The sequence below is a fragment of the Cavia porcellus genome, unplaced genomic scaffold (genome assembly GCF_034190915.1).
Source record: "Cavia porcellus strain 051 isolate PalLab524CR breed Dunkin Hartley unplaced genomic scaffold, mCavPor4.1 scaffold_13, whole genome shotgun sequence".
In the NCBI taxonomy this organism is placed as follows: domain Eukaryota; kingdom Metazoa; phylum Chordata; class Mammalia; order Rodentia; family Caviidae; genus Cavia; species Cavia porcellus.
The window spans coordinates 33,079,457-33,099,223 of NW_026947496.1; the positions used below are offsets into that span (position 1 = coordinate 33,079,457).

A 19,767-nucleotide genomic window follows, 5' to 3' on the forward strand; every position below is an offset into this window, starting at 1 on the left:
AAAGGGAACCTGGAATTATAAATCTAGGACTGTCTTACCAGGCTTGGCGGCACATACCTGTCATCCTACTGCTCAAGAGGCTGAGATGAGAGGATTGCCATGAGTTTTAGGTCAGCCCGGGCTACACAATGAAAGCAAGGCCAGCATGAACTACACACACCTGTCTTCAAAAACCTCAATCAGTCAATCAATCAAACAAACTAGGATTTCCAGGGCCCAGGGAGGTCTGAAAACAAAACAAGCAGTGGCTTTTGAACTTTTTAAGATTCTATGACTGCAGACTGCAGTGGGACTTACACGCTGCCTCAGTGAAGAATTGTGCTGCTTCTATCCAAGGGAGACCACACAGGTGTTACAGGAAGAAAGACCCAGACTCACCTGTCCTTGGGGCACTTTCACCTTGTGCTTAGCTCAGGCTAGTATGATAGGATTCCAAAGACAAAAAAGTTTTCAACAGAAACATATTTCTCACAATTCTGGAGAAACTCCAAAAGCAGGATGCCACCACCATTAGGTTCTTTATTAAAAATCTTTCCTCACTCTTCCTTGTATGCTTACATAGCAAGGAACAGGTAGAGCAGAGCTCAATTCCAACTGTTTTTGTAAGGGCACTGATTTTATTCATGAGGGCTCCGTATTCATGCCCTAATCATTTCCCAGAAACCTTGCCTCCTCGCCATCAGATCAGGGTGTGAGATGTCAGGTATGAACTGGTGGCACATATTCAGTCCATACGTTGGAAATAAGTCCTCAGACTCAAATAATGGTTGTAGATTATAAAGCACTTAGACATCAAGAGTGAGTAGGTGGCCAGGTAATTTAAACTTAAAATGGAGTTGCTTTGGCCTTATGCTTTGACAGAAAAAAAAAAAATAAAGCCTATTTTGCACACATGGCACCTTGATGAGATAAGCAAGAGAGACTCAGTGTTGCTAAGTTGCTTTGCTGCTAATTATGTCATCAAGAAATTCTGACAAGGAATTTTATTTTACTTCTGCAAAATGGTGCAAGCACGAGGTAGCAGGCACACAGGACAAAGGAGGGCTGCCCCTTTTATCTCTAATGCAGAAGCAACTGACCTTTAAATTCACTAGCTGATTTCAAAGCCTTACATTCTACCTCAGTAACTCCAGTGGTGCAAGGGGATGGGGTGTGCACTGCTGACTAAGTTACAGGAGGCTTGCTGAACACAAAGGGCATGGTCCTTAGCTTGGACACCAGCTGTGCTCTGGTAAAAGGGACATAGTCATCATTTCTTGGAGCTCAGAATATTAATGGGGTGGGGGGTGAGGAGTGGATAGTGAGTAGGTGGCCAGGTAATTTAAACTCAAAATGGAGTTGCTTTGGCCTTATGCTTTGACAGAAAAAAAAAAAAAAGCCTATTTTGCACACATGGCACCTTGATGAGATAAGCAAGAGAGACTCAGTGTTGTTAAGTTGCTTTGCTGCTAATTATGTCATCCCTTTTTTAAACACATGTTCTTTAACTTATGTTGTTATTGATGTATAACAACTCGTAGAGAAAATTCTACAAATTAAGTGTTCAATGATTTACATATAGTATAACCATGTAACCATTGCTGCATAAACTTGTTTTAAATGGATAAAGAACATTCATCTACGGAGAAATTTTCTTTGTTATCCTTGAGACATTGATTCTCCATATCTCGATTCTGTATGTTTCTGAGTTACAAAAACTGATGGTAGAATTCCATATAATATAACACTAAAAGAAAATAACTCAACTTCTGCGAGCCTTAACAGTTAAAATTCTTGTTTTGGAAACAAGAAATTCTGTACAATATTATTTCATATATGTTTTCCTTCCTTCTTCCCGTCTCTTTCTCTGATCCATCTGTGGGTTTACTGTGTTACATCAGCTGTTCATTGACTGCTTTCATTTACAGGTGCAAGATGTGGAAGAACACTAACTCTGACCCATTGTACCTGTTGGCATGGTAAATAACATGATGTTACAGTACATAGTATAATAAGTGTTCCAGGAATGATAGTGGCAGCTGTATCATGTTTTTTAAGATGATTTTTTTTTAAACAGCAGGAAACTGAGGCCATCTGATAGCCATATATTGTGGGACAAAGTAAGCTAAGGAAGTCTGTGTGTGAGAACAAGCCAATTAAATTGAGCATACCCTGAAATAATTTTCTCATTCAGGATGGAGAATGATCACAAGTCAAACTGTACACCTTAGACTAAAAGAGTTTACAGCTAAAGCTGGTCTGAAGCTATTGTCACTTTATTGTACTGGCTGGAGTGGTTAAGTGATGCTCAGAAGTGGTTAAGTGATGCTCAGAGCCCCTAATTCTTTAGGAAGGAGATCATCAGGCTGCTGTAATGTTGGTTTACACTTGGAATAAAGGTGTGAAGCAGAGGCAGTTTCATACGAGTGGCTGGATATGGGAAGCGTCTTCGACTAGTGATTTTCAAGCCCAGTGGGTTTTAGGAACTTCCTTCAAGATTAGACGCTCAGGACTGGCCTAAGACTAATGACTAACTCCAGTTAAGCAACCTTTATAGGAGACCGTCCTTCTCACCCCTCCCCCATGTTTTTTATTTTTTTGGTACCAGGGATCAAACTCAGGACCTCATGCTTGCCAGACTGGTGCTTGTGCCCTTGAGCTATATCCTCAGCCTAGGAGGCTATTATTTTGGGCTGAACTCCCCGCAGTAGGCCCAGGAACCCTGCTTGATCAGAATGGAGTCACTGTAACAAGTGCCTGGTAATCAAAGCGAAGTTTGAAATGGACCAGTCTTCCTAAAAAACAGGAATTGATTGCAGTCCCTTTGAGTCAGTACAATAAACTGTCCCATTTTAACCTTGTAAGGGAAGTAACTTTGCAAAGATCAACATGCCTTGTTATTTCTGCTTTCTTCAGTCTCTGTCTATAAAGCCAGCTTCCTCTGCTCTGTTAATGGGAATGCTTATTCTGTGGTATTTCTAGAATGCAATGAAAACCAGTTATAACTTTAAAGGAAAAGTTGCTGTAATCTGACACTTAGCACCTCGGGAGGAAAGCAGGCAGAACAGGAAGTATCCTCTCTAGAACATAGCAAATGCTGAAGGCCTTAGGGTCCTCAAAATGTAGCACAGGTATCCCTGGGCACTGGGTCTGCTCAGCAATTAGCGGGCAGGAGCCTGAGGCACTTGGGCGGAGGGCGCGCCCCAGCTGGGGCCGCAAAGGTGCAAGCTCTGGCTCACACTGGAGCACAGGCGCATGCGCAGAGTACTGCTTCCGGTCGGTGGGCGGACCCGGCCTGAGTTCTCCGGGGGCGGGGCCGGCCGAGAGCTGAACCTTGATCTGCGGGCGGCGGGGACCACGACCATCCTGCACATGGCGCGGCACGTGTTCCTCACCGGGCCGCCAGGTGACCACGGGGGCCCGCGCCTTCGGGACCTACTGGGTGGCGGCGCTGTGGGCGGGGCTGCGGCGGAGAGTGGCGCGGCCAGGAGCGTGGCCGGGTGTGCGGCCCAGGTGTGCGGTCGCGGGGCCCCCCGCCGGCCCGCCTGGTCTCGGAACCGGAACACGCTCCTACGCAACAAGTGGCGCCACTGGTCGAGCTCAGGCCCCGGGAACTAGTAGCGCCGCCGCCGCCCGGGTTGGGAGGGGGGCTCCCCGCACAGCGCCGCACCCAACCCTGCGGTCGGAGGAGGGTCGGGCAGGAGGGCAGAAAGGGTGCCCTGGGATCCGGTGCCAGCAGGCGGGTCTGATGGCGGTCATTGCGGTTCAGACAGCGCATTGGGCCTTCAGTCGCAAAGGTTACAGTTAACGTCGCAGAGTTCACATATTTATTTTACAAGGCAGTAGGGGCGGCGAGGGTGTGAGTGTGGCCAAGGAGGGCAGTTTGAGAAATGTCTGAGATCCTAGGGACCCAGCCTACCTATTGCACCGAGCAAACCCCAAAGGCCAGGGTGCCAGTACTTCATTTAAAACTTGGGATGCATTTGGATCTCTGCCCCAAGCTGAGGCTGTGCAAAGTCTTGGCGGTTCTTTCCTCCCTTCATAGAAAGTTCAGGTGCACAAATTCAAAGACTCATAATCTTCCAAGACATCTCTTGAACTTGGGTTCAAATCCACTCGCCTTCTGCATCTTTTTCTTCCTAATGCAGTTGCTGTGTAATTTTCATTAGCTTGATAGTGTTTGGAATACCATAACAGCATAAAAACTAATTGCAGCAGAACCAGCTAATAATTCGTTCCTCCTTTATGTATACACAGCTCTCCCCTTGGTTTGAAGTTACTATCTGGTGTTCTCATTGGTTTTATTTCAATCTGTTACTAGCTGTGTCCCAAACTGTTGCTGTTCAAACCCTTGGCACCCTTGCCAGTCAGCGTTTTTCCAGCTTTCACTGGCTGGAAGCACCATGGAGCTCCTACCTCTCCGAATTGTTGGCCTTCCACCCATGACTGGGGAAAGTTAGTGGCTCAACTTCTCTTTTTCTCACCCCTCAAGACAACTGAGCCTTGAGCCCCAAAATACCTCTTAGGGCTCTGTAGGTGAACTGAGCTCCAGCTGAGCACAGAGGTGACTTGCTTGATAAGGCATCCCTTGATGGTGTCTTTCCCTTTCTCATCTCCTTACTTCTGTACCAGCGAGTTTGTCATGTCCCAAGTTCAGCTACATACACTCGAACCCTTTATCTAAGAGTTTGTATAAGGGAATAATTGTGGGTTTTCTGACCTGCTCTCCTCTGTGTGCATGTGACCATCATCTTATATGTCCTTTAGCTGAGATCACGTTTTAGCAAGTGTAGACAGCTCTAGAGTAGCAGCTCAGCTAATGAAGATGAAAAGTTAGCTGAAAGATTTCTAGAGCTGAAGAAATAAAAAAAAGTCTGACCCGAGTATTTCCTGTTAGTGTATTCTGCATAATATACAAGTCCCTCCTTTGGATGAGAGTTGTGTTCCTCCATTTTGCCTTTTTCAAAATACAGTATAAGTGTATTTTTTTTTCTTGGAATAAGTAATACCTGCCCAGTGTAAGAACAATAACTAAAAACATTAAAAATATTTTAAAGGAGAAAGCGACAATCACATGGAAAACCTATAGACATAAGCTTTGTAACCTCTTGTTCTGTCCTGACCTTTTTTTGGGTAAACATACATATTTTGCCTATTTAAAAAACTATAATGAAATAAAATTATATGTTTTTTGGTTAGTTAGCCTGATTTTTCCATGAATTATTTTCATGCTAATCTGTATAAGTAAACAGTACTCCTACTGATGGCTCCATGGTATTTTTGTGTTATTTATGTGCTGCGGTATACACGGTGTCCTAAGTCAGCATTCCTTACTGACTGACACTTAGATTGTTTTCAGTGTTTCACTGTTACAAAGAATGGTGCAGTGAACTTTTGATTTCACACTTCTTTGTCCTTTAATCAGGTTGTTCACTGAGGATAAATTTGCAGTCACAGAACTGCTGATGCTGTGGTGGCACACTGAAATTGCTCTTTAGAAAAGGTCTGTCTGTGCTGTCCACGTTCCGGTCAGTGGTCAGCAGGTGCCCTTATTTTAGTGTGAAGTTTATAGCAAAGATGTATTAAGAATAAGGAATCATATTTTATTTCAAGAAAACTAAAAGGCATCTTGATGACTCTATGAGGATGGCAACAGAAATAACAGGATTGTGACCTTAGCGCCAGTTGCAGATCTTCTGGAACCTTCCGTGTCTTGGTTGTGAGGACTTACAGGAGCCCCAATTTCTGCCCCTTCACATTGTCACTTAGTCTAACTGTGTGGGACAGTAGCTCTTGGTACTTGTAAACATTGGTGATATCATCTGAGCAGTCAGGCCAGTTGTGAGGGAAGCAAGGGCCAGAGGTGGAGGGGGACAGGGTGGAGATGCAGAGGCCTTGATTTGAGACAGGTTGAGGCAAGCAGGAGGAATGCCTAGGGACCGTAGAGAAGTGATGCTGGACGGGTTAGCAATGAGCAGAAGGGAATCTTTGGGAGTCTGGAGAGTTTAATGTGATTAGAGGGGTTGGGGTCTTGCAGAATAGATGTTTGGGGACTGTGTAATGGGCGTAATAAGGAAGGGATTGGTGATGAATTAAAGAGATTCTCAGGGCCCATCATTTAGTTGACATTGGAATGAATGAGGGCAAATGGGAGATTGGAGCTTTGCAGATAGTGGTATTGGGACCTATTGGAGGCAAGCAGAAATGATGCTAAGGGACTCTGTAGATGATGCTGAGAGGGGCTGTCCACCTGATGGGATTGCTCTTCTGAAGAAGTCAAAAGTGACCACGTGGAGGGTGCTCATGAGATTTAGGAGAAACATTTTCAGGAATTAGGGGTATAGTAAAGAGGCTGTCTCTTGAAGATTGGAGTTTTGGTCTCCAGTGGTAGTATGAACAGTGTCATTTTCAAGGTAGAGAAGGTGAAGTGTGAAGCTAGGAGAAGTTGAAGCCCAACTTGGGATGCAAACTGGATTTGACAGTATTATCAGAGTCATAGTGAGTTATAGGATTTTATATATATAACAAAAGTAGCAGTGTTTCAGAACCCAAACTTCAAGATACCACTCATGTTTTATTATTATTTCTACTGAACTGAAAAATGTATAACATCTGGTGGGAATAAAATACAGCTCAATTAGTGTCCATAAAATTCATGTGTAGCCCATGTAGCTCTGCTCACCACGGTTACCCCCCAGAGTCTGTGCTGTGTATGCACAACAGCAGCAGGTCCCTTCTCTTCTAATTTCTAATCTCATGACCCTTCTCTTCTCTTTTCTCTTTCAGGGGTTGGAAAAACCACCTTGATTCAGAAAGCCAGTGAGCGTCTCCAGTCCTTTGGGGTGGCTGTGGATGGATTTTACACAGAAGAAGTCAGGCAGGGAGGGAGGAGGACAGGATTTGATGTGGTCACCTTGTCTGGTGCTCGGGGGCCACTTTCCAGGGTCAGGTAACTGATATTTCTGTTCTGTGGGGTTTTAACTCTGGATTTGATACTCCTGTCTATGTCTTAAAAGTGTTTCTAATTGCCTGGAGCTAACTTCTCCAGAACCTTTGGCAGGATTGGGGATTGCTCTGCCTTCCCTCCAGGCTGAGAGATTTCTCCCTGGCTCAGCTTAAGCCGATGTATGTCTTGATGAATCTTGGATCCTTTAGAGCTTTCTCAGAGGAAGAATAGAGATCACTCTGTGGAAAACAAGGTTACAAAGGCCGTATTTCACTTAAACTCAGGTTGTGTACTTATACATATTCTTTTTGTAATTCTCAGCCTCTTGTCTAGAACTAGTTTTTAGAGTTAGTGCCTCGTTTCTGGAGATACAGGGCCAAGGTGTGAGAAAAGGATGCCCCTTGGTGGTACTGGGGACACTTATGCACAGCTCTCTTCTCCATGGGCAGGCTGAGTCACAGCAGCCTCCTGTGTGACTGAGAATGAATTAGTGGTGCACCCAGCACTAGAACACAGTACTTTTTCCACAGAACACTTGTCTTTTCTTTCAGGTCAGAGCCACAGCCCGGGAGGTGTGACTGCCGAGTTGGGCAGTATGTGGTTGATGTGGCTTCTTTCGAGCAGTTGGCACTTCCTGTCCTGAAGAATGTGAGTATGAGCTTCTGCGAGTGAGCTCCTCTGCACTTTTGATTATGGAATTCACAGGCCATGGGACAGAATGACTTTTGCTTTTACTGGGAGGCTGGATTTGCCTTTTTAGAGTTTAAAATTGTTCTAGCCAATTGAACCTCAATAAAGATAAGCTGTAGTTTGCTGTCGTGCTGGTGCATAGGTCAAGTCCTTGTCACATATATTCAGTGTAGGTGACTTTTTCATGAGCTCAGCTGGCAACGTTCGCAAAGAAAGGTCCTTTCTGTGTCTTCCCATGTGTTTTGTACAAGTCTTTTATCCGCTTTTTCTATTGAGAATACCTGCATCTGTGTTCATAAGGGTATAGTTGGCAACTTTCTTTTCTTGGAATATAACTGGCTTTGGAGTCAGGGCAATACTGACCTCACAGAATGAGTTGGGAAGTGTTGCCTCCTATCGTACTTTTTGGAAGAGTTTGTGAATGACTGGTATTCATTTTTCTTTGAATGTTTGATAGAATTCACAGGAAAACCTAGAATTTTCTGCATGAGAAGCTTTTTTTGTTTCTGAGTTTTTTAATGGGGGCTGGGTGCTGTTGACTGCCCTCAGCCTGCTAAAAAGTATAGATACAGCCTGCCAGAAGAACCTCAATTTCAGAGAGCTGGTGGGGTCCACAGTCTTGCTACTGTCCTGAACCCTCAAATTCTTTGCTCCTCCGCCTCCTTTTCCCTCCTCCGTCCTTCTTCCTGCCTTCCTCGGGGCTGTGGTGGCTGCTGTGTTGCACTGGAGCAGTCAGAAAATGTGTTTTTCTAGTTATTTCCCACTCAGCTATATAACCTCTCTATCTAAATGTTCAGACTGCAAGTGAACTGCTTCTAATGAAATTCAGGGGAAGAGCCTGGCTTTGGACAGCAGATCAATATGAAGAATTGATCTTTCCTTACTGTGCTCAGAGCAGACAATGCCGGGAGGAGAGTGTGCTCACGTGCTTATTGTCTAGCTGCAGGATTGCATAAGCGCTCCTCTGCGAGTGGATCAAGAGCTTGCATCTGTTTTTAATGAAAAAATAAGAGCAGACTTCTAGGTTTTGTACTCTGATTACTAAATGCAGACATTCATGTTCCAGGTGAGAAAGGTCCTGACACAAGGTCTTGGATTTCTTTTCTAGAGCAAAAATATTTCCCCTCTCCTATGTATTTTTATGGAGATAAAGAAAGGAGGAAGGAGTTCATTTTGCTTTTATTTTAAAAATTAAATTACCTACATATCAAAAATAGAGAATAAAGAGACAGTTTTTGATACTGGCCATTCAAACGACCAGGAAAGCTGGAAGTTTTGGGAGCCCTTTTTCAGGCAGGTGTCCCTCCCTCCAGGTTACACAACATTTTACTGCATCATGCTGGGTGGGTACGTGTGGAAATGCACATTCTAACAAGTCAAGAAGTATTCTATATTGGTAAAAATTTCTCTCTGGGCAAAAGATAATGTGAATCTTTTTCTGGTTTTTTGATAGCCTTGAACTCACTATGTAGCCCAGGCTAACCTCAAACTCATGGTGATCCTCCTGTTTCAGCTTCCTAAGTGCTAGGATTATAGTCATGTACCACGCGTTGCTTCTTCTTTTAAAATACTATGAAAACTGTAAGAGAAACAGTTTTCTGGTTGGGCTGGCATGCCTGTCTTTTTGTCTCCAGAGAAACAACTGGCCAGGGCTGGAGGCAGCTTGAGGCTGGGAAGAGTGAAGAGGGGGCCTAGGTACCTACCTACCTTCCTGCAGGAACTCTGGTCATGTTCTATAGACAGGAAGCAGGTGGAGCCAGGTTATCTCAGGTGCTGAGGGAAATAAGGAAGCAGAGTAGGTGGTAAACACCTGGACTCAGTAGGTTTTAGAAAGTGCTTAAAAGCCTTGGCTGTTGTTGATTGCTCCTTCCTTGGATGACATCTTGTATTTGACACCATTTACTGTTGAAAGTTCTCTATGCTTATATGGTAAAAAATTTGTAAAATAACAACGAAACTTAAAATATGAATAGCGTATAAGCTGATCTCTCAGCTAGTCACTGTTATATATATTTTTTCTGCCCTTTTTTTAAAAAAAAAAAAAAAAAAAAACAACAACTTAGTCAGCCAGATATGGAACAAATGGAATAAGTAATTTTATAGGCCTGGTTTGTTTTTGGTTTTTTTCCCTCAGTATGACTGAATAACATGGAAATGGTCTCAGAACCCGATAATTCTCAAAACTGCTGTTTAATGGTTTCATATGTCATAATGGGGTTTCCATCTTGGATTTGCAAGCTGCCCCCTGCTGCTGCACGCCTAGGCTGCAATCCCTGTTAGGAGTAACCTTGCAGCCAGACACTGCACGGGAGCCTACAGCTGCGATGGTTTCCAGGGAGGAGCCTGGAAGCGAAGTGCAGGCGAGGAGGGGGCGAGACCCTGGCGGGCTGTGTGATGCTGTGGAGGCTCCTGGACCTGTGTCCTGGACCTGGGTCACTTTGCGCCCACTGCCAGTTCGAGAACATCTTTGGCTTGCTGTGCTTTTGCTAGGGCTGAGCACTATACTGATTTTAAATTAAAAACATACACTGCTTCATTTTGCATTTTTAAGCCACCAATGAGGTTAAATGTTTTTCAGTTGTTTATTGGGTAAGTTTATTTTAATCTAAGTTGTTGGTTCATTTCTTTTTTTTTTTTGCTTAAAGAGGTCTTTTGTATGACAAATAAACTTTTCTATTTATTAATTCTGTTGTTCTGTTGTCACTTTCCTCATTTCCTGCTTCCCTCCCTGCCTCTCCTTCTCACGTAAAAACTGTTACCTGTTTCTTCTACATGCTTTTTTAAAAAAACACTGTTGCTCCATCTGGATTTATTTTGAATGTTATATACAATGAGATTCTTAGTTGGTTTTCTTCCAGATTAGCCAGTTTACTGAGTTCGTTTTTTAAATAAACTATTTCTAGTTAGCTTGTTATGTTTCATGAGTTATATTTTAAAAACTGTGTGTGTGGGTATGCTGCGTGCACGCACACATGTTTTAGGGATATGTATTCTCTTCCACTGATCTGTTTGATTCTTGCATCAGTACCATATTTGTCCTTGAAAAAATGACTTTTGTGACATTTACTCATTCTTCTAATTTTTACTGTGCTGGTGATAATATCAGTGATGTCAGTTAATCCTTACTGAGTGCAAACTGTATTTCAGGTGTAGACCTAGTCAGTGCTCAGAACATTTCCGCTGTATTCCTGTTTTGCAGATGGGGAAATTGAGGCACAGAAGAGGAAGGATGCAAAACTTCCTAGGGACACAGAGTTTATAATTGGTAGAGCTGGCATGAATTGTAGAATCAAGACTTTATCAGTCATGAAAAAAGTCATAGGCAGTGGAGGGAATTACGTAAAACTGTAGTTATTTTGATATAAAAGATACCTTAATTTTTCAAAGCATCTTCATTGTCTATAAAAAATTGTCCAAAAATTTCAAAGCATCTTCATTGTCCAAAAAAATTTTTTTTCTCCTTCCATTTCTTTCAAAGTTTTCCAAATGAGGTTATTCATAGGTTCCTCTGTTTCCTGCTACTACTTTAATGAGTGGAGTTTTAGTTCGTAGATGATCACACCCGATAGGATAGCACTGGCCTTTTCCACAACAGTCTTTTTGAGAGCTACATTGAATGCTCTATTAGGATTTGACAGCTACTGGTTTTTTTGTGTATCTCCTACTCAAACAAAAGGATAACTATGTATTATAATGTTTAAAATATTATAAAGGGAAAAAGGCCATCTTACAGCCCTATTTTGAGTGCTGTTTTTTACAAAGATCTCTGGAAGGAATAGTAAGTTAGAATCAGAACATCAACAAAAACCGACACATTTTGAACCTTGTACTTCCCTGTTTTGATCCAAGTAAGACTTTAAAGTATATTTGTTTTTAAGGCAGGATCTGCTGTTGATTCTGAAATAGACCCTATCACATCTTCCGAGTTCCATTCAGCTCCTCTTGCAGGAAAGGTGATGCTTCTTAATGTTTGACCTAGAAGCACTGCTTTGTACTTTGGGCCAAGATTCAGAACCATCAAATTTCAGTTGGATCCATTCTAGAAAGATCAGTGGGAGTGCCCTACAATTTTTTTCACTATTGTTAGCGATTGTGGCATTTGTTCTTCTTCAATGTCTATTTCTCTGCTCTTGATCACATATGTGCTGCAAGGTCAGCCAGGCAGGCAAAAAGCTTTCTGGTATAAACATAGACCTTCACCGTCCACAGTGACAACATCCCTGCAGGGAAGCAGAAGAGGAGCAGGAGCTGAAAGCTGGCCCAGGCAGCCTCTGGTTTATTTGCAGTATTTGCTGAGGATTTGGCGACTCTCACTGGCCGTCTTGCTGGTGTCACCTGGCTGGCCGAGGCCTTGCTGTCCCTGCTGTGGCTTTGGTGTGATTCTGTGGATCAGATGCCCTTGGTCACAACACCTACTTGTGGTTCTTCATGCAGCCACCTGTCAAGGTTGCAGCCCCTGAAGCAGAGCTGGGGTTGTGTCTGTGCAGACTATTGCGTTTACCCTTTCCCCACCCGCTCTGCCTACCCTCTGGTATTTCCTCCTCTGTTGCCTCCTCTAGCTTCTGTCTGAGGCTCCATACTTCTTTAGAAAAACATTCACAAGGAATGAGTTGGTTGTTTTCTTGGACCTGAATCTTAGGAAGTATTTATATGTGTAATTTTCTTTCTCTGTTTTGTACAGATTCTGTTTTTTAAAATTTAATTTGGATCTAATATAGCTCTCAAAGAAAATTATAAGAATAATTGAAAATTCACAGATAACTGTTGGCTTCCCCAACACTTAACTGTTTCTGGCCTGCTGTTGACCAGAAACCTTACCAAATGCAAATAGTCAGTGCATATTTTGTATGTTATGTATGTGTTTTTAAGTTGCAAAATATGTAACCCCCAGGGAGGTTATTTTTTATGGCAGTATGCAGTTGACTGGAGGTGAACTGCTCAGGCGATGAGGGTTTTGGCCTTGAAGCTCCAAGCATAACTTGCTACAGGAGCAGGGGGAGGTGGCTGTGAGAGCCGTGGTGCAGCTCTGTGGCAGTGGTGTGGTGCAGTGCACACCGTGGTTACTTTCACAGGGTTATAATACTATGTCTTTTATTTCTCAACTACGGATGGTACCATATATGGGCTGTGTCTATGTGACTGGTTTGACAAACTGAACTCTATAATAAATTTGTGTATATAGTATTTTATAGTAAGTAATAAAAGAGACTGTTATCTATGTATTTTATGCATTTATGACATACTGAACTTTTCCTTGTTTCAGTATTACTAGGCTATGTGGTTCTTCTCCAGGTTTTTTCAGATTGTCACAAATCTTCAGATAGAAAAATATGCAAGTATAAGCAGATTGCACAGTTGAAACCCATATTCAAGGGTCAGCTGTATTTAGCAACTCAGTAAACACACTAGGAAGATGCTTTACCTTTGTTTTATGGTCCTACCACCTAGCTTAACAGCATTCTTTGTGCCTTCCTTTTCCTCCAGTTCAGGGTCCAGTCTAACTAGAGTTAAAGAGACACATTCAGCTTCAGGTGTTGTTAGTCTACTGTAACCTGCAAGAAGTCCACAGTCCTTGTTGCCTTTCACAGTACTGGTTGTTTGAAGAATACAGTTCTGCTTTATAGAACTTTGCTCATCTGGGGTTTTTTGAATATTTCTTCATGACTAGATTCAGCTGGAAACCTGTTGATGTGACAGTGCCCCTTCTCCTGTCTCATTCTGAGACTGGTGGCCTTGATGATACTGGTTTTGATCCCCCAGTTCCCATGTGTATACTGAATACTAGCCAATTCTAGGATCTAAACTTTATTAAATCATCTTAACATAAAAATAATTTTCAAATTTAACTACTCTCTTTGAAATACTCTAGCCATCAGGATAGCAGTAACTAGAAAACACATTTCTGTGCTCTGAAAAGGCTAAACTTTGAAAGTTGCAGTAGTTAGCTGTTCCCTGATCTAAGCAACACTTCTTTTGTAGCCAGTCAGTTAGAAACGGGTCATCACCACTTTACTGTAATAGGACAGTCTGCTTTTTCCTTGGTAGAGAGAGAAGGGGGATATCAGGCACAAGAGATAACAAACTTTTATTTCAAATAGTTCAAATATTGATGCCAACATTGCTAAGAAAATTTTTTGAAAGCATTCAGCTGTTGTGAGGGCCACCAGGTAGTAAGAAACAGCAGAAATTCAGGCCTGCCTGGTTACCCAGCCCAGCTCTACTGATGTGTCCAGAGATGGCTGATGGTAGAGGCCATGGTCCCTGCATGGCACTCAGGTCTTTCTTTATGCCTGTGCAGTGACAATGGTTATGTCAATGGCTCTCAGACTCACAATGGGTCTTCTCTTGTGCCCTATTGCACATAGGAGGAGGTTTTTGCCTTGGCTCTCTGGGAACTCTCTTTCCCCTAGAAAAAGAGAGCAGCTTCTTGGGATTTCTTAGCCACAGTTCTTCCTGTGTTGCCAGAGAAAGGTATACAGGTGTAGTGCACCTGGGCGTGGCAGGGCTTCAGCGTTAGATGACCTTGGTTTGACTCTAGTTTGTCCCTGTGCTCCCTGAGGGTCACCCGTAGACAGAGGCTGACACCTGCTGTTGAATGAGGGCACTAAACGTAACAGTGCTTGTCACCGTCGGGGGCAGGAGCACTTACTCCTGGGGCTGAGCAGAGAGTGGTTCTGTCTCTCGTTGAGGCGCTGAGGGAGGCAGTGGGCAGCAGCACTCAGAAGGGGCCCCCTCAGTTCAGTCTGTGTTTGCCAGGGAGCTGGGGGCAAGTGGGCCCTTAAATCTCTCATGGAGTCCCACAGGCCCAAATGTCCAGGCTGGTCCCAGGGCTGGGCTCAGGAACAGCACTGGCTTCTCATGCTGCCCAACTGACTGTCAGTGTAGGTGTCGCCACACTGCAGAGGAAAGCTGAAACTTAGAGGCCTGGAATAAACAGTGAAATAGCTGATGGAAGCCCCGTGTTAACTGCTGCCTTCCAAGGTGAGGGGCTGTGAGCTGGCCACTGGCTGCTCTTCCAAGGTGAGGGGCTGTGAGCTGGCCACTGGCTGCTCTTCCAAGGTGAGGGGCTGTGAGCTGGCCACTGGCTGCTCTTGTTGCTGCCCTTTGCTTCCCCAGCACCTGCAGTGTTGCAGGCATGGGCCACGATCATCCTGGACTTCAGGACTTTCAGGACTTGCTGTCCCAGAGGGACGAGCTCGGAAGCCAGGCTGTGTGCCTGGTAGTGAAAGTAATTAACCTTAATCCACCAGCAGTGTTTACTGTGCAGATAAGTCACATAAGACAAAGGCTATTTTCATTAGCTTGCTTTCTGTTCAGTATTTTGAGTAAATGAAATTGCTTATTTTGTGTTTATATTTTCTTTGTAGTCTTAGAGTACATCTAATGATAAGCAAAGGACTGAAAAAGAATCTCATTTTTTCCAGGCCTCTGGTCTGACTGGTGCAGAGGTATTCTGCTGCTCAGTGTCTGTTTACTCTTTTGGGAAAACAAACTAGCTGAGAGCCTGGCCCTGCTGCTGAGGGCCATGTCGTATGCACTCATAATCTAGAATAGCATCCACAGGGTGAAGGTTCACTAACTTGTTTCTGTTTTGTCTAGAATGGCTTGAATTTGTAGAGAAATAAAGCACTTGGCAAAATTTCCTCTAAAGTTCAAGGGCTGTTTATAAAAACCAGGTAAATTGGGCATGGTGGTACATACTTATTATCCCAGCATTCAGTAGGCTGAGGCAGGAGAGTTGCCAAGAGTTTGAGGCCAGTTTGGATCACATAGTAAGTTCAAGGTCACCCTGAACTACATAGTGGGACCCTGTCTATTTTTTCCTTTTGAGCAGATTCTTATCCTTTCACTGTATTGTGGATTTTGCATCTTATATACTCTTACCATTTTTTATACTAGGGAGACAATACAATGTTTACTCATGTGAGTTTGATTTATTTCACTTTTGAGTGTGGTCTCAAGTTGCATGTGAGACCCTGTCAAAAAAAAAAAAAAAAAAAAGGTAAATGTTGTCTACATCTAGACAGCTTGTTAAGCAGTCTAGTCTACCTGCCTGTCAAGAGTATGAATCTCTTGCATTGTCACTAAAAATTGCAAATTTAAAAGAGATTACTGTAGTCCCTGGACTCTAAAAGTCTCTAATACTGGAGAGAATGAGAATTTTACAATGAGCGTTTTTATTTGGTAGAAGCCATTGTGAACATGTGTGCCCATGCACCATGGTGCTGAGCATAGTGACGGGATGAATGTGCTAGACACAGGTCACCCTGGCTACAAGTAGCCCCACAAGACCTTTAACTTTTACCATCATATTTTGATTTTTAGTGGTATTTTATATGCCTCAGCTGCATGGTGCTACAGCGCAGGCTACATGGGGGTCAGTGTAGTGCCATGTGGGCAGGGGCAACACAGGCTGACTGCCTCCTGCACCTGCTGCACACATCGTCAGTCGAGATGTGTGTGTATCATATGTGACATGCGCTTGTGCAATTCAGAGAGTAAAATGCAGCACCAGTGATAATAGGATTTCAGCCTACCTACACATCCCTGTGCCTGTGAATAAAGCTGTTAATTGTTATTAGGTAGACAGGTAAGTTTTCTTATTTAACTGTTAAGTGTCTTATTTAACTGTGTTATTTCATTTTAATATAATAATATCTAAAAATATAGAAAGTTTCATTACTCATATACATTAGCTATATTGTATATAGTGGACCCCTGAAATTCATAGAGGTTGGTTATGTTCCTAGAGCACCTGTGAATGTGAAAATCTTCAGAAAACTACAGAAAAGTTTCAGATATGGTCAGAAAAATGCCTATAAATACCTGTTTTTTATAGTTTAAACCCTAAATATGCTGTGTCTCTGCAGTTATGTAATTTAATAAACTACTGTATTGACAAAGCCTTAGACAGTACAAGATGTTTTGGCACCTTGAGATCTTAGGACTTTAAAAGAAGAACAAAACTGAGAACACTCAAGACAGTTACACAGGACACAGCAGTCTGGTACTATGCAGGAACCCTGGTGCCTCTGCAGGAGGTGGCTTACAGGGCAGCAGCCAGTCAGCAGCAAGGAGAACTGAATAGTGCTCTCGACTGGCTACTTGCAAACCTCCTGGCAAAAAAACAGTTGTGGATGATGTTTGCAGTTCCCAAGAACAGTTTTAGTTAGGTTCTCAGGAAAAATCTACGAATGACTGACGCTGTGAACTCTGAACGATGACTTCACAGAATACTGTATTTTATATGTGGCCCAAGCCAGTTCATCTGCACTCATTGTGGCCCAAGCAAGTCGAAATGTTGAACACATACTGGACAGTGCAGGAAGGGTGGGTGTAGGGCACATGCTGTGTATTTACACATGTATATTTACATATGCGTCATGTGTGTTTGATTACTACATGTATTCAAATAGATACATGTACTTAAACACTTTTGTATTGTTTCTTTGTCTGATGTGATAGTTTTCAAAACTGTCAACTTGTGCTGAAGTAGAAGTTTGTGAATAGTGGCCTCCAAAATGACATCCACAGCTTCTTGTCTCTGGAGCCCGAAGTGCTCTGTAGACCTCCTGGAAAGGGTTAGATCAATTGGAGAGGTTTGCTCTCAGGAAGACAGACACTTTCCTGTGGGACTGACTGCTTTTACCAGCACAGATGGGTGACTGATGGCGGTTTTCTTCCAAGCTCAGCATTCGTTTTTGAAGAAAGAGCTTGGTATAAGTCGTGCCTGACTTAACAGATGCCCCTGCCCAGGCAGAGGAGCATGGACTCTTCAGCCTTCTGCTTCTCTGGCCAGGGGGTCTGATCAGTACTGCAGGGAAGACAGAGATAGGAGCCTAAACCCTACACGAGGGCAGCCAGATATATTACAGATGCACTTGATAGAGAGGTGAAAATGAACTACCTCAGAAGCACTGAAGCTTGGCCACCATCGAGAGAGATCTCTTGGGACAGTTGTGGTGACCTTCCTTATTCTTTCTGCTGTGAAATGGATGGGAAAGTTCTTCCTATAATTGTGCAGTTTAGCAAGCAGAAAGAGGAGCAGTGTTTCCTTAGTGTTCAGGAGGGCTGCTTTGTGCTTCCCTCCTGTCACAGCTGGTGCAGACCCGGCTGTCTCAGATAGAGGGTACCAGCAGATAGCTCCCTCCTCCCGGACATCTGTCTTCAGGAGCAGCCTGTGACCCTCACTGGCTTAGCCTCTCCTGGCTAAGGGACAAAGGCCCTCTCCATCCATGGATACCATTTAAGTTATTGCAGGTCTGGCCCTTTGCCCTGTGTGTCACTGGGTGCCATTGTGTATCCTGCCCAGCATCTAGCTGGCCTGTACCACTCTTGCGGAAGGGCCCAAGCAGTGTCGCAAAGGGGACCTGTGAGTCAATTCTCCTGAAATTCTCCTGAGGCTTTCATCATAATGCTGTATACAAAGACATGGAATGCAGTTGCTATGGAGCGTCACTGAAGTGCTTATTACCTGTTGGACTGTGTCTTTTCTCTAAAAGGACGAGGAGTGTACTTGGCTTTCTCTAGGAAGTATGTGTGTAGTAGTTATCGATAGCCAGGTAACAAATCACCCCGGTAGACATTCATTCTGCACATTGTCTATGGATCAAGAGTCAGTATAGCCATAATGGGTGGTTCTGACCCAGGGCCCTCTGGTGGTCACTAACCTGCTTTCGGCTGACCTCTGCCCTTCTGAGGCTGGGTAGTAAGGATCCACTTCCGAGTCCACCTATGTGGGAGCTGGAGCTCAGTCTGTCTCTATCACTTAGATTCACTGCTAGCACCTTACTTCAGGGCAGCTGTCTCCCCAGAGCAAATGACCCTGCAAAGGGAAGCAGGACAGAAGCAGCACTTCTCTGCCTGTACTCAGTGACATCCTGTCACTCCGACCACATTGTGGTGGCTGCACAGCCCAAGGCTGGTGTGCAGGGGCAGGCGACCTAGGAACTGTGAAGACTGGGAAGGCCGCAGCCACATCAGCTCTGACTGGGACTTGCAGAGATGTGATGGACATGAATTGGATAAAGCCATTAGAGAATTTGAGATCTGAGCAACACAACTGTATTTATTGGTTTTGCTTTATTTATGTTCCTGAGGGTAGAACTCGGGGCCTTTACACTGCACTATACCCCCCAGTCCCTTTATATATGTAAATGTATATGTGTGTGAGGCAGTGTCTCGTTACGCTCCCCAGGAAGGACTCCAACTTTTTTCCTGCACCAGCCTCCCAGAGTGCTGCAGTTAAACGTATGCACCACTATGCTCAGATGTTTATTTTTTTATAAGACTGCTTTTAATTTTCGTTCTTCCCACCAACACTCATTCATCAGAGTATGGAATACAGATACTTGAGCACGTATGTGTCCTCTGCAGCAGTCAGGGAACATCTTACATATTAAAAATATGGGTGGGGGGGAGTGATGGAGAGAGAAGAGAGCTCTCAGCTTTGCTGTCTCATTTCTTTTAAACCTGAAGTATTTGGGTGCCATTTCTTTTCTGAGTGTGCATAATCCCGAAGGCGGATTACTATAAGAACCATTCTGAGGGAATAAAATATTGAGACAAGCTCAAGGGACCAGGAAGTTGAATGTTCTCATGAGACTGTAGACATCTGGTGTGTGCACTGCTGAGGACAATCTGTCCTCCGAGGGCAGCCCGCCCGCCCATCACACCATTAGCTGATGAGTGTTTGGGGCTGAGATCCTGGGCCTGTGATCAGTGTGGCTTTGGGGTCCCAATGAATATTTTGTCACCCTAGGCGATTTCCAGTGGTGGCTCAAGGCAGGGAGTGTGTGTCATCGATGAGATCGGGAAGATGGAGCTCTTCAGCCAGCCCTTCATCCAAGCTGTGCGCCAGACACTGTCCTCACCAGGGACTGTGGTCCTCGGAACCATCCCAGTTCCCAAAGGGAAACCACTGGCCCTCGTGGAGGAAATCAGGAAGAGGCCCGACGTGAAGGTGTTCAGCGTGAGTAAGCCAGGCCCCCACCCAGTCTGTGGGAGGGTACGGATATGCCCACAGCCACCTCTGCCTCCCTGTCTCTGGGTGCTGGGCTCTAAGCAAGTGTGAGTGTCTAAGAGTTCCAGAACTTAGGTTTTGCCTGTCTTTGAAAAGGACAGGATAGACTGGGAGCACCAGCAGTCTTCTC

At 44.0% G+C, this 19,767-nt stretch overlaps 1 protein-coding gene across 5 annotated transcripts in view; it reads left to right on the plus strand.

Moving 5' to 3' along the window:
• Positions 1–3,227: 3,227 nt before the first annotated feature.
• Ntpcr (nucleoside-triphosphatase, cancer-related) overlaps positions 3,228–19,767 on the plus strand; it is a 28,067-nt gene continuing 11,527 nt past the window's right edge. For 2 of the 5 annotated variants that reach the window (XR_010051229.1, XM_013156366.3), the window contains exons 1-4: positions 3,229–3,385; positions 6,766–6,928; positions 7,477–7,573; positions 19,377–19,590. Coding sequence is in view for 3 of the 5 variants with exons in the window: in XM_013156366.3 (XP_013011820.2) it covers positions 3,235–3,385; positions 6,766–6,928; positions 7,477–7,573; positions 19,377–19,590 (625 nt within the window). In the remaining 2 variants the exon portion in view is untranslated. Of the gene's footprint in view, positions 3,386–6,765; positions 6,929–7,476; positions 7,574–19,376; positions 19,591–19,767 lie in introns of all 5 variants that reach the window. The other 3 variants (XR_010051228.1, XM_003473498.5, XM_063260056.1) reach the window with 2 other exon arrangements.